The sequence below is a fragment of the Dreissena polymorpha genome, chromosome 1 (assembly GCF_020536995.1).
Source record: "Dreissena polymorpha isolate Duluth1 chromosome 1, UMN_Dpol_1.0, whole genome shotgun sequence".
Classification (NCBI taxonomy): Eukaryota; Metazoa; Mollusca; class Bivalvia; order Myida; family Dreissenidae; genus Dreissena; species Dreissena polymorpha.
This window is the reverse complement of record NC_068355.1, coordinates 127,802,844-127,819,842: the sequence shown is the minus strand read 5'-3', so window position 1 is coordinate 127,819,842 and position 16,999 is coordinate 127,802,844. Positions and strand designations below refer to the sequence as shown.

The following is a 16,999-nucleotide window of genomic DNA, read 5'->3' as shown; positions in this document are numbered from 1 at the left end:
GTCGATCAGCAAACACGCGACAAGAATGTCGCGGTCACCTGACATCAGCTTGAGAAGTTGAGTGGGAAGAGAGTGTGTTCTGGATTAATTTTATATATATATATATATATATATATATATATATATATATATATATATATATATATATATATATATATATATATATATATATATATACGGATTTTACTTTTCCAGGGGTAAAACTAGGATAAACTATTTTTTACATCTCTGTTCAAGTATTTTAATGTTGATATTTTACATAATAAAGCATAATCCAATCATTCATTGTGTATTCGTGAATGTCGGTGACAATTGGAGCGTTGATAAAAAGTATCTCAAGCCAATGTAGTTAATTATTTCATCTGCAATTTATTACAGTTGTATTTTATTCAACACATCAAACAAGTTTAAGGAACTCATTTTAAATTTTGAAACAATTGAACAAGTTTATTCAACCTTTAACTTGATTGGAACAAGTTTATTCAACTTTTAACTTGCTAGTAACTGTCAAGTTCAAAAACTTAAATTATTAAACTTTAAATTTGTCTTAGATCTAATTGTTTTGATATTCAACTGCTAGATCTAATAGTCAACACATTCTAGAGAAAACATATTGTGTTTATTCTAATGTGGCTTTGTAATGTCAATAGTGCAATTGCTCAATGAATCTCCCCTAAACCTAAAGAGTTCCATGCTGCAAATATTTGTGTTCATTGCTTTGCACTAATTGAGAATTTGCAGACATTTCATCCAATTTGTGCAAGTCCTGTATCTACATTTCTAGGCCTGGTCTCACGGTTTGCTCGCTCGAAGATGTGGCTGATTGATACTTGAAGAGCTGTTTTGCTGATTTACATGTAGGTTCTGTTAGAGCTGACAGGGTGCTCATCGACTTCTTCTGTGTACTATTGCAGCCACGAATGTATGAACTCATGAACATGATGTGACGAGCTTCATAGCCAACATCATTCATGGCTTGGATCGCTGTCGCTCGCAAGCAGTGACCAGTGTAACGTTGGGAGAGCTTGGCACTGGTGCTGATATTCTTCATAAAGTTTTCAAAAGACCGTTTTGCTAATGGCTTCTCTGTGAAACATGTATTTGATAAATCTGTGTGAAGAACGGCGTTGTTGTCAAATTGATTGAAGAGCATGGTTGCATTAGAACTTTGTTTTTCAACAAATAATTTCAGAATCTTCACTGGACACAAACATTCACCTGTTGCATAGATTCGCTTTTCAGACATGGTATTCGTTGAGCTTGCCCCCCCCCCCTTCACCCCCTTGGTGGTTTTTCTGTTTGCTTGAGTCTGAATCCCATTTGAAGTCAAGGCTATTTTCCTTAGTTGATGGTGAAATGACATGCCCCTTGTAACAAAATGCACTGCGATCACGTACCATGCTGCTTCTCATGGTATAACTGGAGTGTTTTCATACTTCTGCAGATAGGTTGCTGTTTTCTCCAGGTCTTCTTTTGTCAGGATTTCTTTATGCTGTGTAGGCCTTGACAGCCCAGCTTCTGTCCTGCTTTTGAGAAACCCATCAAGAGTGCGGTTGCTCCGTACAAACTGTTTCTGCAGATATCCTTAAGATACCTGTTAATGGCGCTCTTGATATTGACCAATATGTTCCCGTGGTATTCATTCCTGTGGTGCTCTGTCAGTGACTGCTCTCTTTTTTCGTTGGGTTTAGGTGTGGCCTCGCAAAAAAACTTGCGCAGTTTTTCAAACAAATCTTCCTTCCCCACTGTCTCGAAATCTAAGTTCCCGCCATATACCTCCTGATGCCAGTCTGAAAAATGGACACAATATAAGTATTTATTTTATATAAAAATTAGGAAATTATTTCTTTTAAACACACACTTTGGTTGCATTCCCGACAGGTCTTAAAGGGTATTTTTAATGCTCTATCTGATACTGAACCAATAACTGTCAGATTAAAGGGGCACATTGATGCTATCTTTAGAACGGTATTTTATTTTCAGAAACAAATTTATAAATTGTAAACAACTTATAAGATGAGTTCCTATATCACAAACCTCGTTTTTATGAATATTCTGTAAAATATTTATTTAAATAGCTGTAATAAAAAAAGGACTTTAAAAGGTACTGTATACACTTGTATGATGTTGACTTGTCTTCTTGTAAAAATATTGAGAAGACATTTTGATAATTATACTGGTGCATAATTATAATCACCAAACTCCTTTGTGAAACGGATTGATATTGAACGGACGGTTTCAGGTATATAAAGTGTGATTTTTATTTTAAATTATTAAAACTTGTTATATCATACCTTGAAACAACTTAATGCCCCATTGTGTGTTTTTCTTAGTAGCTGTAGACTGGTGCTTTGTCTCTAAGCTATCAATATCCGCCTCTGCTCGACCTTTTTTTCTGAGGTTCATAATTAGATTCAGTCTCATTTTTGACACACTCATTGTCCTGTTCATGAACCTCTGTCTCTGATTGGCTGGTTTCTTTAAATTTTACAATGTTATTTTCAAGCGAGTTTATCAACAAATCGCCAAGATCAATTGTTGCCAAATATTCATTATATCAATCAGATAAAGAATCATAAAACGATCTTAAATCGAAGTTTCCGTAGTTTGCATTTAATTCCGCCATTCTTATGCCTGCAAATTTTGACTCTTGCTGCAGAAAAACGATTTACATTCGGTTTTTTAAATGACATGCATATTTTAAATGTCTTTTTTTATTTATACAAGTTGCGGTTTTTATGTATTTAAAGGTTTTATTTAATGTAGTTGTTTATAAATTTATTTATTTTTCAATTTTGCTTTTGTTTTAAATGAAACATCAAAGAAACAAAAGTAAACAAACGGATAATGTTTATTCATGTTTGTAACTATATTTACAAAAGCAGTGCGGTCACGGTACTGGGCACTGTATAACTACGCGTCAGCGTCTTGAAACCATTGGTCCGATTTTAGAAGCTCCGCATTCGAAGGCGGTTTTGCCGGCTTTCGGGTTAAGCAAAATGAACTCGTTTATTTTTCTACAGAAAATTAAGAGTATTTAGAGTGAATGTAAATATGATCATATGAACCGTCGTTATGGTTAGCTTTGTGTTATTGTAAACGCATAAAACATTATAAATACATGCACGAACGTACGAAACGTACAAATGTTTTACAAAGGCAAATCTTTTTATCCATGTAAAATAATCAATATCATAAGCCACGGGCTGTTAACTTTTCCCTCACCCAATCAAAGTATGTGTAGCGTGACAGGAGAACATTTGTTTTCCAACTCTCTTCTTTCGATCTTCCCGTATAAATTCCGAATATTGGCCTTAACAAACTATGTGTACATTTTTTATAATGTTATTGACCGATTCACGTTCAACTTATTGAGCGGAATCCTCTGTTTTCCTTTTCAATTGTTTTCCGAATATGTTTTATTTATATGAGGTGTAGAGCGAAAAACATTTTTAATAGTGATTTATCCTGAACCTTAATTCCACCAATCTACTATATGCGCTGTATTTGTGTGTTATATGTGCACGTGAATAATAATCAGCATATGTTGGCAAAAGTTACGTTTCATACACGATATTTGATTGAAATTAATTTTGTTCTAAATGTAATACTCGTGTCAATAAATTGTTTTCGCGTAAATAGTCACTGTAAGCGACGTTATTTGAGTTATTCGACGAATATTTCGTTTGAACGGTTCGCGGGTTTGACTAGAACCTAACCCGAGCAATTTCTTGCTATAAGATATTTATGTTATATTGTTCATCATAAATCAGTGAGTTGTTGATTTCTTAATAGTCAACCATTTATGGTGTGGTAAATTTGACATTAATGCAACGCACAACATACGCAATCCCTAATGCTTGCGTCCTTGAATAAAGTGTAATGACAATAGCATAATACTCGCATGAATGGACCATTTCGTGTAAAATATTGGTAATAAATATATCAGATTTAAAGAAAAAATAATATGCATTTGTTTTACCTAAATTGCATGTTGCTCCTGAGTAACCAGGCGCACAGACGCATACAAAGTGGTTCACTTGGTCAACGCATGTGCCACTGTTTGTACATGGATTAGATGAACATTCATTGACATCTGAAAGACATAATAAATAATTATTGTGATAATGTTGTATGTATAAAGAAAGCACTGCATAAAAGCGTTGGATACATTGTTTTTGTTGTTACATATAGTACTTGTCAAAGGAAAACATTTTTTTCTAGTTTCTTAATTTCTTTTTCAATCTACCGTATCAAATCCAAATCGTTGTGAATCTTTGTCTTGACAAACGTAAGGCACATTTTTTATCATGATATCGCACAATTCATCTTGAACTTAGAAAGCTCTGTTTTAAAAAAAATCTGAACATGTTTTATTTATGGAAGATTCAGATAAAATAACGTGTTTATGCCCTACATTGTGGTAGTGGTTATATAAATTCGCTTCGTATCATCCGTCTATTATTACGTCCGTACGCTTTGTTTTGTTAGGCGTTACCAACAAGCGAAATTGCGAAACTCTATATTTTGGTTGGGATATTTTCAATTCGGTTATCACCCCGTTTCAGCAAATTGTATTTAATTGTGTCGCATGTAACTTACAACAAGTGCTGCAAGAGGGCTGAAACCTTAATAACTTGTTAACAAGCATGTGAACATGCGCCACCTCGTATATTAGTCGCAGGTGTTTTACTTAACGCGAGTCATTCCTCCTTGTTTCGGAAATTTCCGATAATACCGGAGTTATGGCTCTATTTCAACAAATCATTTCAAGTTTTCAATTATTGGCACGCGTAACTTACAAAGTATTGCTGCAAGATGACTCAAACGTTTTAAATAAAATTAACCATTTTGTGAACTTGTGCTTTCTATTTTGGATTCAGATTTTTACTCAAACAACCGCTGTTTTCGCGTGTGTTTTTTTTTCATAAAAGTGTTTAGCCCGTATTTAAAAATGTGCTGCTGAAAAAGAGCTGGAACTTCACAAAAATGTTAACCAGCCATTGAAGTTGAATACCTTTGTATTTTGCTTAGGGAATATTGTACATTATCGTAATTATGGCTTCGTCTTAGCGAAGTTATCAGCTTTAATCTGCGTGACGCGTAACTCAAAACTTACACACGGGCTGAAACCTTACAAGCATATTGACCAGCGTGTGGGCATGTGAATCTCCATATTTTGGCTAATTCTTTCTGAAATATAGATGTCAGACAGAATAGCGATCTTTGGGCATCCGTGTCTTACGGACACATTTTTATTTTTTGTATGATTTATACTGATCTTATCCTTGCATCCACCAGCCAAGGTACTTTGTATGCAAAAAATAACCACTTCATTTAGTTATACTTTTTTTAAGTTTGGGAAACTTAATTGGGGCAAGTAGTGTTAGATAGAAATTAGTCTATGGAGAACTTTTGTTATAATTATTGAGAGAGCTACGATTTACGTTTACGCTGACAGATATGAAATTTGACAAAATTCGTCTTCGATTTTCTTGTAAAAACGTTTAACACAGATTTGTAAACTATTTAAAATAATTAATTATTCTTTGTTTCATTCAACCAAATCATGTTTGCAAACCATTGCTTATGGGGTAAATATGTATACAAGACCATAATTCGGTATTCTCTTGTGCTAAATAGTATGTAATGCATACCACACTGGAACATTCAATCATATCAGTTTACCTGTCTCACACGAGTTGCCTGTAAAGCCCGCCACACAAGCACACGTGTATCCGGCCTCTTTGTCCTCGCACGTGGCGCCATTTTTACACGGGTTCGATGCACATTCGTTAATATCTGAATTGGAAAACGCCTAAGAAATTTCGTACATTACGTAGGTAACACTTTATTTAAGATGACCGTATTTTAAGTTTGCGAGATTGCGTATTTTGAAGTTTTGTAGGTCCTTCCGAGCATAAGGATGCATTATGTGAGGACAAAGAAGTTCTTCTACATAATTGATGTTTATAAATGGACGTGGCTCAACTTGTTTTCTTACTTTGCAATTTCAATTGACAATACATATATTTTATGTGAATAAATGAATACAGTACAAGAGTCGATGCTTACACCGTTTACTTACAATTCTTGAATTTACCCATTTATGAAACTCAGGTTTACATATATATGTAAGTGTCCTTGTAAGCATACACTACTATTCGGTTTCAATCTCTGGATAAAATACCTTTAAAATGAATCGTGTTAATCAATAGCTTCGGTCTATCAGCGAATGTTACTTTCTTTATAAGAGTTTAGCAAATATCCATTAAAGAATTTAAAACAACTATCATCTAGCTCTAATAACGCATTCAAATGACGTACTCTCACCATACTTATGAAAAACAATTCCTGATTTATGTGTATGCAGTTTCATTTGTATGGTGTAAGATACACACACGGTTGACTTTCAAGCTACTCTCATGTATATTTATTAATTTATTGTACTTACAACTTACGTTTAAAGAAAATGTGTTGCTTGCAGTGTGATCGAATACCAAAAGGGCAAAAAATAATTGTGTATACTTCAATACAGTAAATATGTAATAAGTAAGTTATATATGTCCTTAAGATCGTATGTACTTTCGTTAGCCACTCGTGAAAATATTATTTTTCTATGATCACGAGTGAAATAACAAACGATCTTACACTGACATGAACACATTTTCTGTTTCTTGTATGCTCCTTTTTCAAGAAAATAATTAACAGCTGTTTCCCTCTCGCTGAAAAGTTACCCTTTCTCCCGTGGCGTGCCTCCTACACACAATGACGTCATTATACAAGCGAAACTCTTTTACAATGTTAATAAACGGTGAACAAAAATAAAATAAAAAGAAAATGTGTTGGACTCGATGGAATATCGTTTTCAATTCACTCGTGATCATACAAAATATATATAAATCTTGAAGTAAATCTTAATATGATAATCTAACAATAGAAAAGGTAGTTCCGAAAATTTGTTATTTTCACCGGTGAAAATAACTATTTGTTTATTTTCACTTTTGTTATTTTACTACAGAAATGTCATATTTTATCATAAGGTATAAAATAATGAATTATATTCATTATACAATAACAGCATAAATGTGTCTAACAACCAATACCGTTGAATGTACTCACTTGATTGTCGCAATCGGGCTTATTGATTGAATTATTCAAACTGTTTGTTTTATGTCCAATAAATAATTTTGTTTAGCGAATAAGTTTTAAACATACAAAACTAGTGAAATTTAGGCATTGACTGAATGACTTATGTCTTTCCTACATAAAAGTTACATTTAATTCTAGGAAAATACTTCATTTCGCTAAACAAAAGTGTAGCCGCACATTGTTTAAATGTAGATGCTCAACGGTTCTATAAGTTCGCTTTGACCAAACTCAGTATAGGCATAGTGGACACATTGGAATATATATAATACATTGGTGAATTTATATTTTTCTTTAAAAAAAACACACATTTTTTCTCTTGATTTACACATAGTTGAAATAGACAAACGACCTTATGTTCCTAAGACAGCATGATTTGGCGTTTGCAGGTTAACCCCAATTAGTCAATGAAAACATCAGCCATGTAATCTGTTAACATCCGTAATAGTATACACTCAAAATTTAATAGCCATACACAACTATTGGAGCAGCCAAAGCTTCACATTGTGACAGGTTTGTTTTTATGCCCAAGATCACTTGATTTAAAATAGATACTAAGTTCCAATTAGCTTCAAATGAGCGTGTACATATTGAACAGAGTTTTTCATATCAACATTATATGTTAAATATAATCAAGATGAAGGACTTTGGCTAAATTATATAAAAAATATCATAAATACAAATATTAGTTTCTTTAGATATAGTTTCTGTACGCTTTTTTAAATTAATACTTTTGATTTATTTACATTAACATTTGGAAGCAAAAAAAAAATTCAACAATCATGACGATGCTATATCATATATAGTATTTCCAAATAACGACTATTATTAAAATATACACGTATTGATAGCATTTTCACCTGACATTTTTTTAGTTGATTTATTCAAAATTATATTCTTTGAGTCAGTGCAAAATAGTAATGACGCAACTCCAAAAGCACGATCACGAGGGATATCATTGTTACCGTAAACTAATATACTACGATGAAGTAAGTTTATCAAACAAAACACTCACCATCATCATAATCATCATTCCCTTGACCAGCCTGGCCGGGGTTTGTGTGTGTGTGTGGGGGGGGGGGGGGTAGGGGGGTTGAGGGACAACGATAACGAAATCCTCCTAATTCAAATATAGGCCAACAAAGGAAGTTCAAACCTTCAGTGACGCGTGTAGACGAACGAGTTCAAGTTGTTTAAGGAGCCCACCAAAAACACTAGTTAAATGATCAAAGTTTGAGTCAGCGCCTCGCTATTGTCAATGCAAACCATTTGAGGCGTTAACTATTGGATAGCTTTCCTGCTCTCACTCTTATCGCAGAATTAATCACAAAACATACCAGTGTAAATTAACAGTATTCACATAGCATCGAAATTCAAAAACGGTTCGTTTTTGGAAGGACGCCACGACACTGTATACGTTGGCTAAGTATTTTCACAATGATAATTTGATTTCATTTCATATCGAAATATGTCGAACAATGATCAGACAACTCGGATAAGTCAACTTTATGTAACTTATTAACAGATTCATACCATACGAATTATACGCACAAATATCATAATAAATGCACTCGACAATGGTTTATTTCTACAAATAGTTTGAACGGCACATGTTCATTTTGTTGCCTGTCATTCAATATGCATAAACCGTTTGTACAACGTGTTTGTAATTTTATACCAAAATAATTACTATGGGTATTAAAGTTATGTGTAGTCAAAAGATCATTAACAAAAGCCCTATTGGTCGGCATGACATTATATCTAAGAGGAAGAGGAAGTTAATTTAAGGAATCATGGCAAATGACACATGAACATGAGATTCTTAAATCTTTGCTGGGTTACGATTTATAAGCTTTTAGTAACGTGATAATAATAATGATAATAATAATAATAATAATAATAATAATTATTATTATTATTATTATTATTATTATTATTATTATCATTATTATAATTATTATCATTATCATTATCATTATTATTATTATTATTATTATTATTATTATTATTATTATTAAAACAATAATAATAATATTATTATTATTATTATTATTATTATTATTATTATTATTATTATTAAACTAATCACCCTTATCGATTGTTGTACATAATAAATTAATATTACTGCTCGAGGAACACAGCATATTTGTATACTTAGACCAACGGGCATGATAAGTGTGTCCATTTTAGGACTGCGGCGTCAAAATAAGAAATAAGAAAAAACAAATATAAGTGTTAGCGATTTTGTTTATCCAATTCTAAGGGCTAGGGTTAAGGTTAATGTAATGTCTTTAAATAATTTTATAATGCACAATCTGTATCAACATCTTTAAAAAGAAGGTAATAATATTTTCTTTTAAAGCTGTGTCTTTTTGAACATTTTACTAGTAGTAAGTTTAATAGCCCGCTCGATTTAACACGTAATAGATCAATGAATGTATTCTAATCACTTATTTCCCCCCACCCCCCAAACGGCCAGACCGGGCAAAGGAATGTTGATGATGATGATGATTCTATTGTTTATATAACAAATACTATACCATAAAACGAAAGGGCTAATATACAATGGATAAAATGCAATTATTGTAAACCATGTAAATTTCTTTGACTTACCTGTTACTCCAATCTGAGAGCTGCTGAATTTCACGCAACATAAAATAACAAACACCAAATACCTTCTGTTATACATTGATTAGATATTCTTATCGTCGCCTGTATATTATTCAATGCTAGAAAAGCAAATAACTAATCCAGTGTGTTATATAGAGAATACTAGGTTAGCGTTGAATACAGAGAAGTTTATGTTGCGAGGCTTAGAACGCCGGAAGCGCGAGCCTTGGCGAGCGCTTTCGGTGTTCGAGCCGAGCAACATAAACTTCTCTGTATTCAACGCTAATCCTAGTATTCTATTTATCCCATTTGATTTTTTCAACGTGACATTTAACATAAATAGATCTAATAACCTTAACAATAATTTTAATTCAGTCATAAAAGCGCTTAAAATCTAACAAATGTAACCATGCGTAGTGATATACATGTATTTGTTCTAGTACGCAAAATAGTCTTTAAAAAATTCACACAGAAACTGTAAAACAAGTAAAAATATAACCATGTGCCTACATTCAATTTTACGCAGTATGCGAATTTTAACACATTACGACCGCGAAAAGAAGATTTTACTTTACTATAATTCATTTTATTTTCGAAAGAAAATGATCAAAATCCAATATGGCGGCGATTGCTCCTGACAAAATGCTGTCGATGTCAACATACATGTACACCATCGACGACCTAGTTCTGGCTACCATAACTTTAAATGTCGCTTTTTATGATTATTGACTGGCGCGACTTTGTACAGGTCTGTCAATGCTAAATAAACTGTACGCTGAAGTTTCTTTAGCTATCGAAGACCTTGACAATTTTGACGAGTAAACAGACAATCGCAGCGACTGACACTTTATTTGACAAAATATACAGGGCAATACGTTTTCCGACTTCGAACGACGAATTTAAGGACACGCAGAACGTGTTTTTATAGAATGCTGTGGGTATGCCATGTGTGATCCGATGCATCAATGGCGCCCATGTTAAAATCATTTCCCCGAGAACAGGGATTGAGGGAACGACAAAAGTACAAACAAAAATCAAAACACGTAAGAACTAGTATCTTACCTTTAATTATCCTTTAAAATCCATCTAATAATCCATTTAACTCAATAATTGACGATTTTGCATCTAGGGTCTTTAATCATTATTTTAGCATAGTTAAATAAAGACCCTTATGCCATTCTATCACTTTATTCAAATGAGTTTATGAACGCGATAAACTTTCTTCTTCGTCACACGCTACGTCATGTACTCTACATTACTGCTGTTCCAATGAACCGGAGCAGTTTATCTAATAATAGCCGTTGGTAAACTCGGTTGCATTTGCAGATTTCTGCATACAAACATAATTATGTTTAAACTTGCACACTGTTTTATTTATCTATGGTAAGTGCCCTTATTGTACGAGAAAATAATTTAATATATAAATACACAAAGAATGGAAAACATTCCAGTACACAACAGATAAATGAGTAGAAAATACCCGTGTACAAAATGGGACGTTCCCAATTCCAGTGTAGTGCTATTTTTACCATCGTATACTTTACACAGCTCTATGCCTAACGTGAAATAGGAAAGCAAACATAGCAGATTATTCATGAAATGTGCGATATGTGTATGGCTTGTTGTACATTCTTAATATTTAAGTTAAATGTCAAAAGTATATGCTTTGGTTATAAACAATGCACATTACACGAAATAAGGAAAATGTGATCAATTGACAATTCAGATATGTCGACATACAGTACATGTAGAAAACATGTGAAATAAGTCGCGTTTATAATAAATCGTCAAAAAATGGGGAAAATGACGCAATAAGTATGTCATTTTATGACGCCATCAATCATCTGATTCATTATACGGATGGCGAAAAATTATGTCATATGACTAGATTAAAAGGTTGAAAGTCGTATAATTTTGAAGCTTAAGTTTTGTCGACTTTGTTTCTTATGAAAAATCATTCAGTGGTAAAGTAAATATAAATAAAAAAATACAAAACAAAAATCGTGTAATTTTATATTTTATTTCAACATTTCTTTTGGTGAATATGTCATATATATATATTTTTCTGCAACATATGCACATTTTATTTAAACGGCTGACCTTATAATTCGATCAATAAACCAAATAAAACAATATCGACCTGATTTTAGCGTATATCGCATGACGTCATTTAAAAAGTAGTCCGTGCACGCGACAGGTATATTCCACAGTGTTGAATACAAGCAAGTATATTCCACAACGTGTTATACCGTCAATGTCGCAATGAAAATGGGATAAATTAGTTAATTAAACAAATTACGGGTATTTCCGATGGAGCGTTATAATTGACGATTGCGTATTTATCGATATTAACACAATGAAGATGGCATTGTTCCAGTTATTATAACGATACGGACTTAAAATCCCAGTCTTTATAGATCAACTTTTTAAAAGTCTTTTTATCAATTTCAACTTATCCTAAAATAACACCATTCATAAATCGTGTTTTCAACAATTTCTTTATAGTATGATATAAAGATTTGCTATACAAAATACGGCGTCGATAATACCCGGTAGTATATTGTCTTTAAAGTTTATGTCAATACGTTTACAATACATGCATTGCATTTGAGTGTTCAACGTTTGTTCATCTTCGTTTTAGGAAAACAAAAGGTATAAGAGATATGTTTACAACTTGTATTTGTTAAATTGTTAAAATTCTAACTGACTTTGTAAAACTGTTGTATCGACGTTTAATAGCATGCCATATGATGTAAATAACGTTTTTAGTTAGAAAGTTAGTATAGAAGTAGTACAAGTAATTTATGTTATTTAGTGTAGCGAGTATGTGGCTTTTAGTTGATTCTAACATGATAGAATAAAATGCCATATGATGTTAGTTACGTGAAGTTGGAAATGACATCGACATCGGCATTTGACATTCAACTGTCAAGCTGGGGAGAATGTCGAGCCAGCTCTGACATCGACATTCGGCATAAGTCTCGAATATCGAGCTAGGGCGAATGTCGAGCAATCTCTGACATCGACATTCGGAAAAGTCCAGAATATCGAGCTGGGGCGAATGACGAGCCAGTTCTGACATTGATATTCGGCACTAGTCTCGAATATCGAGCTGGGGTAAATGTCGAGCTAGCTCTGACATCGACATTCGTCACTTGTCCCGAATATCGAGCTGGGGCGAATGTCGAGCCATCTCTGATATCGACATTCGGCATAAGTTCCGAATATCGAGATGGGGCAATTGTCGAGCCAGCTCTGACATCGACATTCAGAAAAAGTCCCGAATATCGAGCTGGGGCGAATGTCGTGCCAGCTCTGTCATCGACTTCGGCACTAGTCCCGAATATCGAGCTGAGGCGAATGTCGAGCCAGCTCAGAAATCGAAATTCGGCAAAAGTCCCGAATATCGAGCTGGGACAAATGTCGAGCCAGCTCTGATATCGACAGTCGGCAAAAGTCCAAATATCGAGCTGGGACGTATGTCGAGCCAGCTCTGACATTGATATTCGGCAAAAGTCCCAAATATCGAGCTGGGACGGATGTAAAGCCAGCTCTGATATCGACATTCATTCGGCAGAAGTCCCGAATATCGAGCTGGTGCGAATGTCGAGCAAGCTGTGACATTGATATTTGTCAAATATCCCGAATATCGAGCTTAGACAAAAATCGAGCAAGCTCTGACATCGACATTCGGAAAAAGTCCCAAATATCGAGCTGAGGCAAATGTCGAGCCAGCTCGGACATTGATATTAGGCAAAAGTCCCGAATATCGAGCTGGGGCGAATGTCGAGTTAGATGTGACATAGATATTCGGCAAAAGTCCCGAATATCGAGCTGGGAAGAATGTCGAGCCAGCTCTGATATCGACATTTGGCAAAAGACCCGAATATCGACCTGGGGCAAGCTCTGACATTGATCTTCGGAAAAAGTCCCGAATATCGAGCTGGGCGAATGTCGAGTCAGCTGTGACATCGACACTCGGCAAAGGTCCCGAATATTGAGCTAGGGCAAATGTCGAGCCAGCTCTGACATTTATATTCGGCAAAAGTCCCTAATACCGAGCTGGGACGAATGTCGAGCCATATCTGACATCGACATTCGGCAAACGTCCCGAATATCGAGCTGGGACGAATGTTAGGCCATGCTCTGACATCGTCATTCGGCAAACGTCCCGATAATCGACCTGGGGCGAATGTTGATGTCAGCTCTGACATCGACGGGACTTTTGCCGAATGTCGATGTTAGAGCTGGCTCGAAATTTGCCCCAGCTCGATATTCGGGACTTTTTCCGAATGTCGATGTTAGAGTTGGCTCGACATTTGCCCCAGCACGATATTCGGGACTTTTGCCGAATGTCGATGTCAGAGCTGGCTCGACATTCGCCCAGCTCGATATTCGGGACTAGTATCGAATGTCGAAGTCTGAGCTGGCTCGACATTCGCTCCACTAGTGCCGAATGTCGATGTCAGAACAGGCTCGACATTTGCACCAGCTCAATATTCGTTACTAGTGCCGAATGTCGATGTCAGAGGAGGCTCGACATTCGCCCCAGCTCAATATTCGTGACTAGTGCCGAATGTCGATGTCAGAGGTGACTCGATATTCGCCCCAGCTCGATATTCGAGGTTAGTGCCGATTATCGATGTTAGAGCTGGCTCGACATTCGCTCAAGCTCGATTTTCGGGACTTGTGCCGGAAAAATGTCGATGTCTGAGCTGTCTTGACATTTACCCCAACTGGATATTCGGGACCAGTGCCGAATTACGATGTCAGAGCTGGCTCGACATTTGCCCCAGCTCGATATTCGGGCCTTTTGCCGAATGTCGATGTCAGAGCTGGCTCGATATTCGTCCCAGCTCGATATTCTGGACTTTTGTCGACTGTCGATGTCAGAGCTGGCTCGACATTCGCCCCAGCTCGATATTCGGGACTAGTGTCATTCTATACATAGATGGTGACGTCACTACGTTATTGTCACACCGGTGTGTACACAATGGGACTAGTGCCGAATGTCGATGTCAGATCGGGTTCGACATTCGCCCCAGCTAGATATTCGGAACAAGTGCCGAATGTCGATGTCAAAGCTGGCTCGACATTCGTCCCAGCTCGATATTCGAATGTCGATTGTCGATGTCAGTGCCAACTTCACGCACCTGAAAGCTAAGTATTTTCACAATGATCATTTGATTTTATTTCATATCGAAATATGTCGAACAATGATCAGACAACTCTGATAAGTCTAGCACATGTAATTTATAAACAGATTTATACGAATCATAATCGCAAATATCATGGTGAATGAAACTCGACACTGGTTTATTTCTATAAATGCTTTGAACGGTGCATTAGTCTTGTGTTGTGTGCCATTCAATAATGCATAAACCGTTTTTAGATTGTACACTGTGTTTGTAATTTAATACCAAAATAATTAACATGGGTATTAAAGTTATGTCTAGTCGGAAGATCATTAGCAAAAGCCCTATTGATCGGCATGACATTCTATCGGTAGAGATTCATATCTAAGAGGAAGAGGAAGTTAGTCTAAAGAATCAATGAAAATGACACATGATCATGAGATTCTTAAATCTTTGCTGGGTAACGATTTATAATCTTTCAGTTACGTGATTATAATAATAATAATAATAATAATAATAATAATAATAATAATAATAATAATAATAATAATAATAATAATTATAAATATAATAATTATTATTATTATTATTATTATTATTATTATTATTATTATAATTATTATCATCATCATCATCATCATCATCATCATCATCATCATCATCATCATCATCATCATCATCATCATCATAAAAATAATATTAATAAACTAATCAACCTTATCGATTGTTGTTCATAATAAAGTAATATTACTGCTTGAGGAACACATCATATTTGTATACTTTGACCAACTGGCATGATAAGTTCTCCCATATTTGAAATGAGAAAAAATATCAGTATTACATATTTTGTTTGTCCAATGCTAAGGGTTCAGGTTAATGTAAGGACTTGTCTTGAAATATTTTAATAATGCACTTTTTATATACATCTTTTATAATAGGTAATACATTTTTTTATATTAGCTGTGTCTTTTTAAACCTGTTCAAAGTAATAAGATTGATTGTCCACTCGATTAAACACGTAATCGATTGATGTATTCTTATCCCTTATTACCCCCCTCCCCCCCCACCACCACCCCCACCACACCAACCCCATCGGTCAATTGAATTATGTAAATAATTCTTACTAGTAAATACAATATACACTTTCTAAAAATCGTTAATTCATTTCATTATTTTGTTTATATTACAAGTACTTAATGACCTTGCAACAATAAGGTTAAATTCAATTGATAAAACGCACGTTTTGTAAGCCATATGAATTTCTTTGACTTACCTGTTACTCCAATCTGAGAGCAGGTGAATTTCACGCAACAAAAAATAACAAGTAAAAAATACATGACGATATACAAAATTGATGATATTTTCTAATCATCACTTGTATATTCCGAATTGAGTGCCAATCACCAATCCAGTGTGTTATATAAGTTAATTAAACTAATAACGGTATTTTCTACGGAGCGTTATAATCGACGATTGCGTATTTGCCGATATTTTGCGCTGATCGATCCACGAATTTAGCAAAAACACATCGGAAAAATACTGACAAGGAAGTATATTTTTTCTGAATCAGAAATCCACGTACTAACGTGTTCGCAAAAAACATAAACATAAACATATACGAAATGTCATGTCGGCGAATATAAATGATTTTACACTGCTTAAAATATGTATATGCTTATTTGTCTTAATAAAATTGTTTACATTGTTTGAATGTGAACAATTTGTTCAGTGACCTTTAATTAATTTAAAGATGTGAGAAATGGTTAAGTGGTCTACTGAACTTAATCTTATTTGACAACCTGAGTAATTGTTTTATTGACTTTTCAATTGTTTACTAAATAGGAAACTATTTTGGTGACCGAAAGATTGGAAGTGGATTTTATATTTATATTCGAGTAACATAAAATTGTTTTAAATACTGCATTAATGTTATAAGTCAAGTTTTGTCATCAATCACATAAGTCATTGTAGCATACGACTTATGTTACCTTCTCGAACCATGGGTTCAAATTCCTCCGGTGCCCTTGCTTCTGTACACACGTTGTATCCTTTAACGTCCGCACCGTCTAAGTAAAAGCTCAGACGCATAGTCACCACTCCGGTAC

At 34.6% G+C, this 16,999-nt stretch overlaps 1 protein-coding gene across 1 annotated transcript in view; it reads right to left on the bottom strand.

Annotated features, from left to right (window-relative positions):
* The window catches only part of LOC127849299 (uncharacterized), a 26,346-nt gene extending 9,347 nt beyond the window's left edge, over positions 1-16,999 (bottom strand). Inside the window, exons 1-2 of the mRNA XM_052382020.1 lie at positions 16,883-16,999; positions 5,689-5,802 (exon numbers count right to left, since the gene is read on the bottom strand). Coding sequence (XP_052237980.1) covers positions 5,689-5,802; positions 16,883-16,982 — 214 coding nt within the window. The 5' untranslated portion in view covers positions 16,983-16,999. The remainder of the gene's footprint in view (positions 1-5,688; positions 5,803-16,882) is intronic.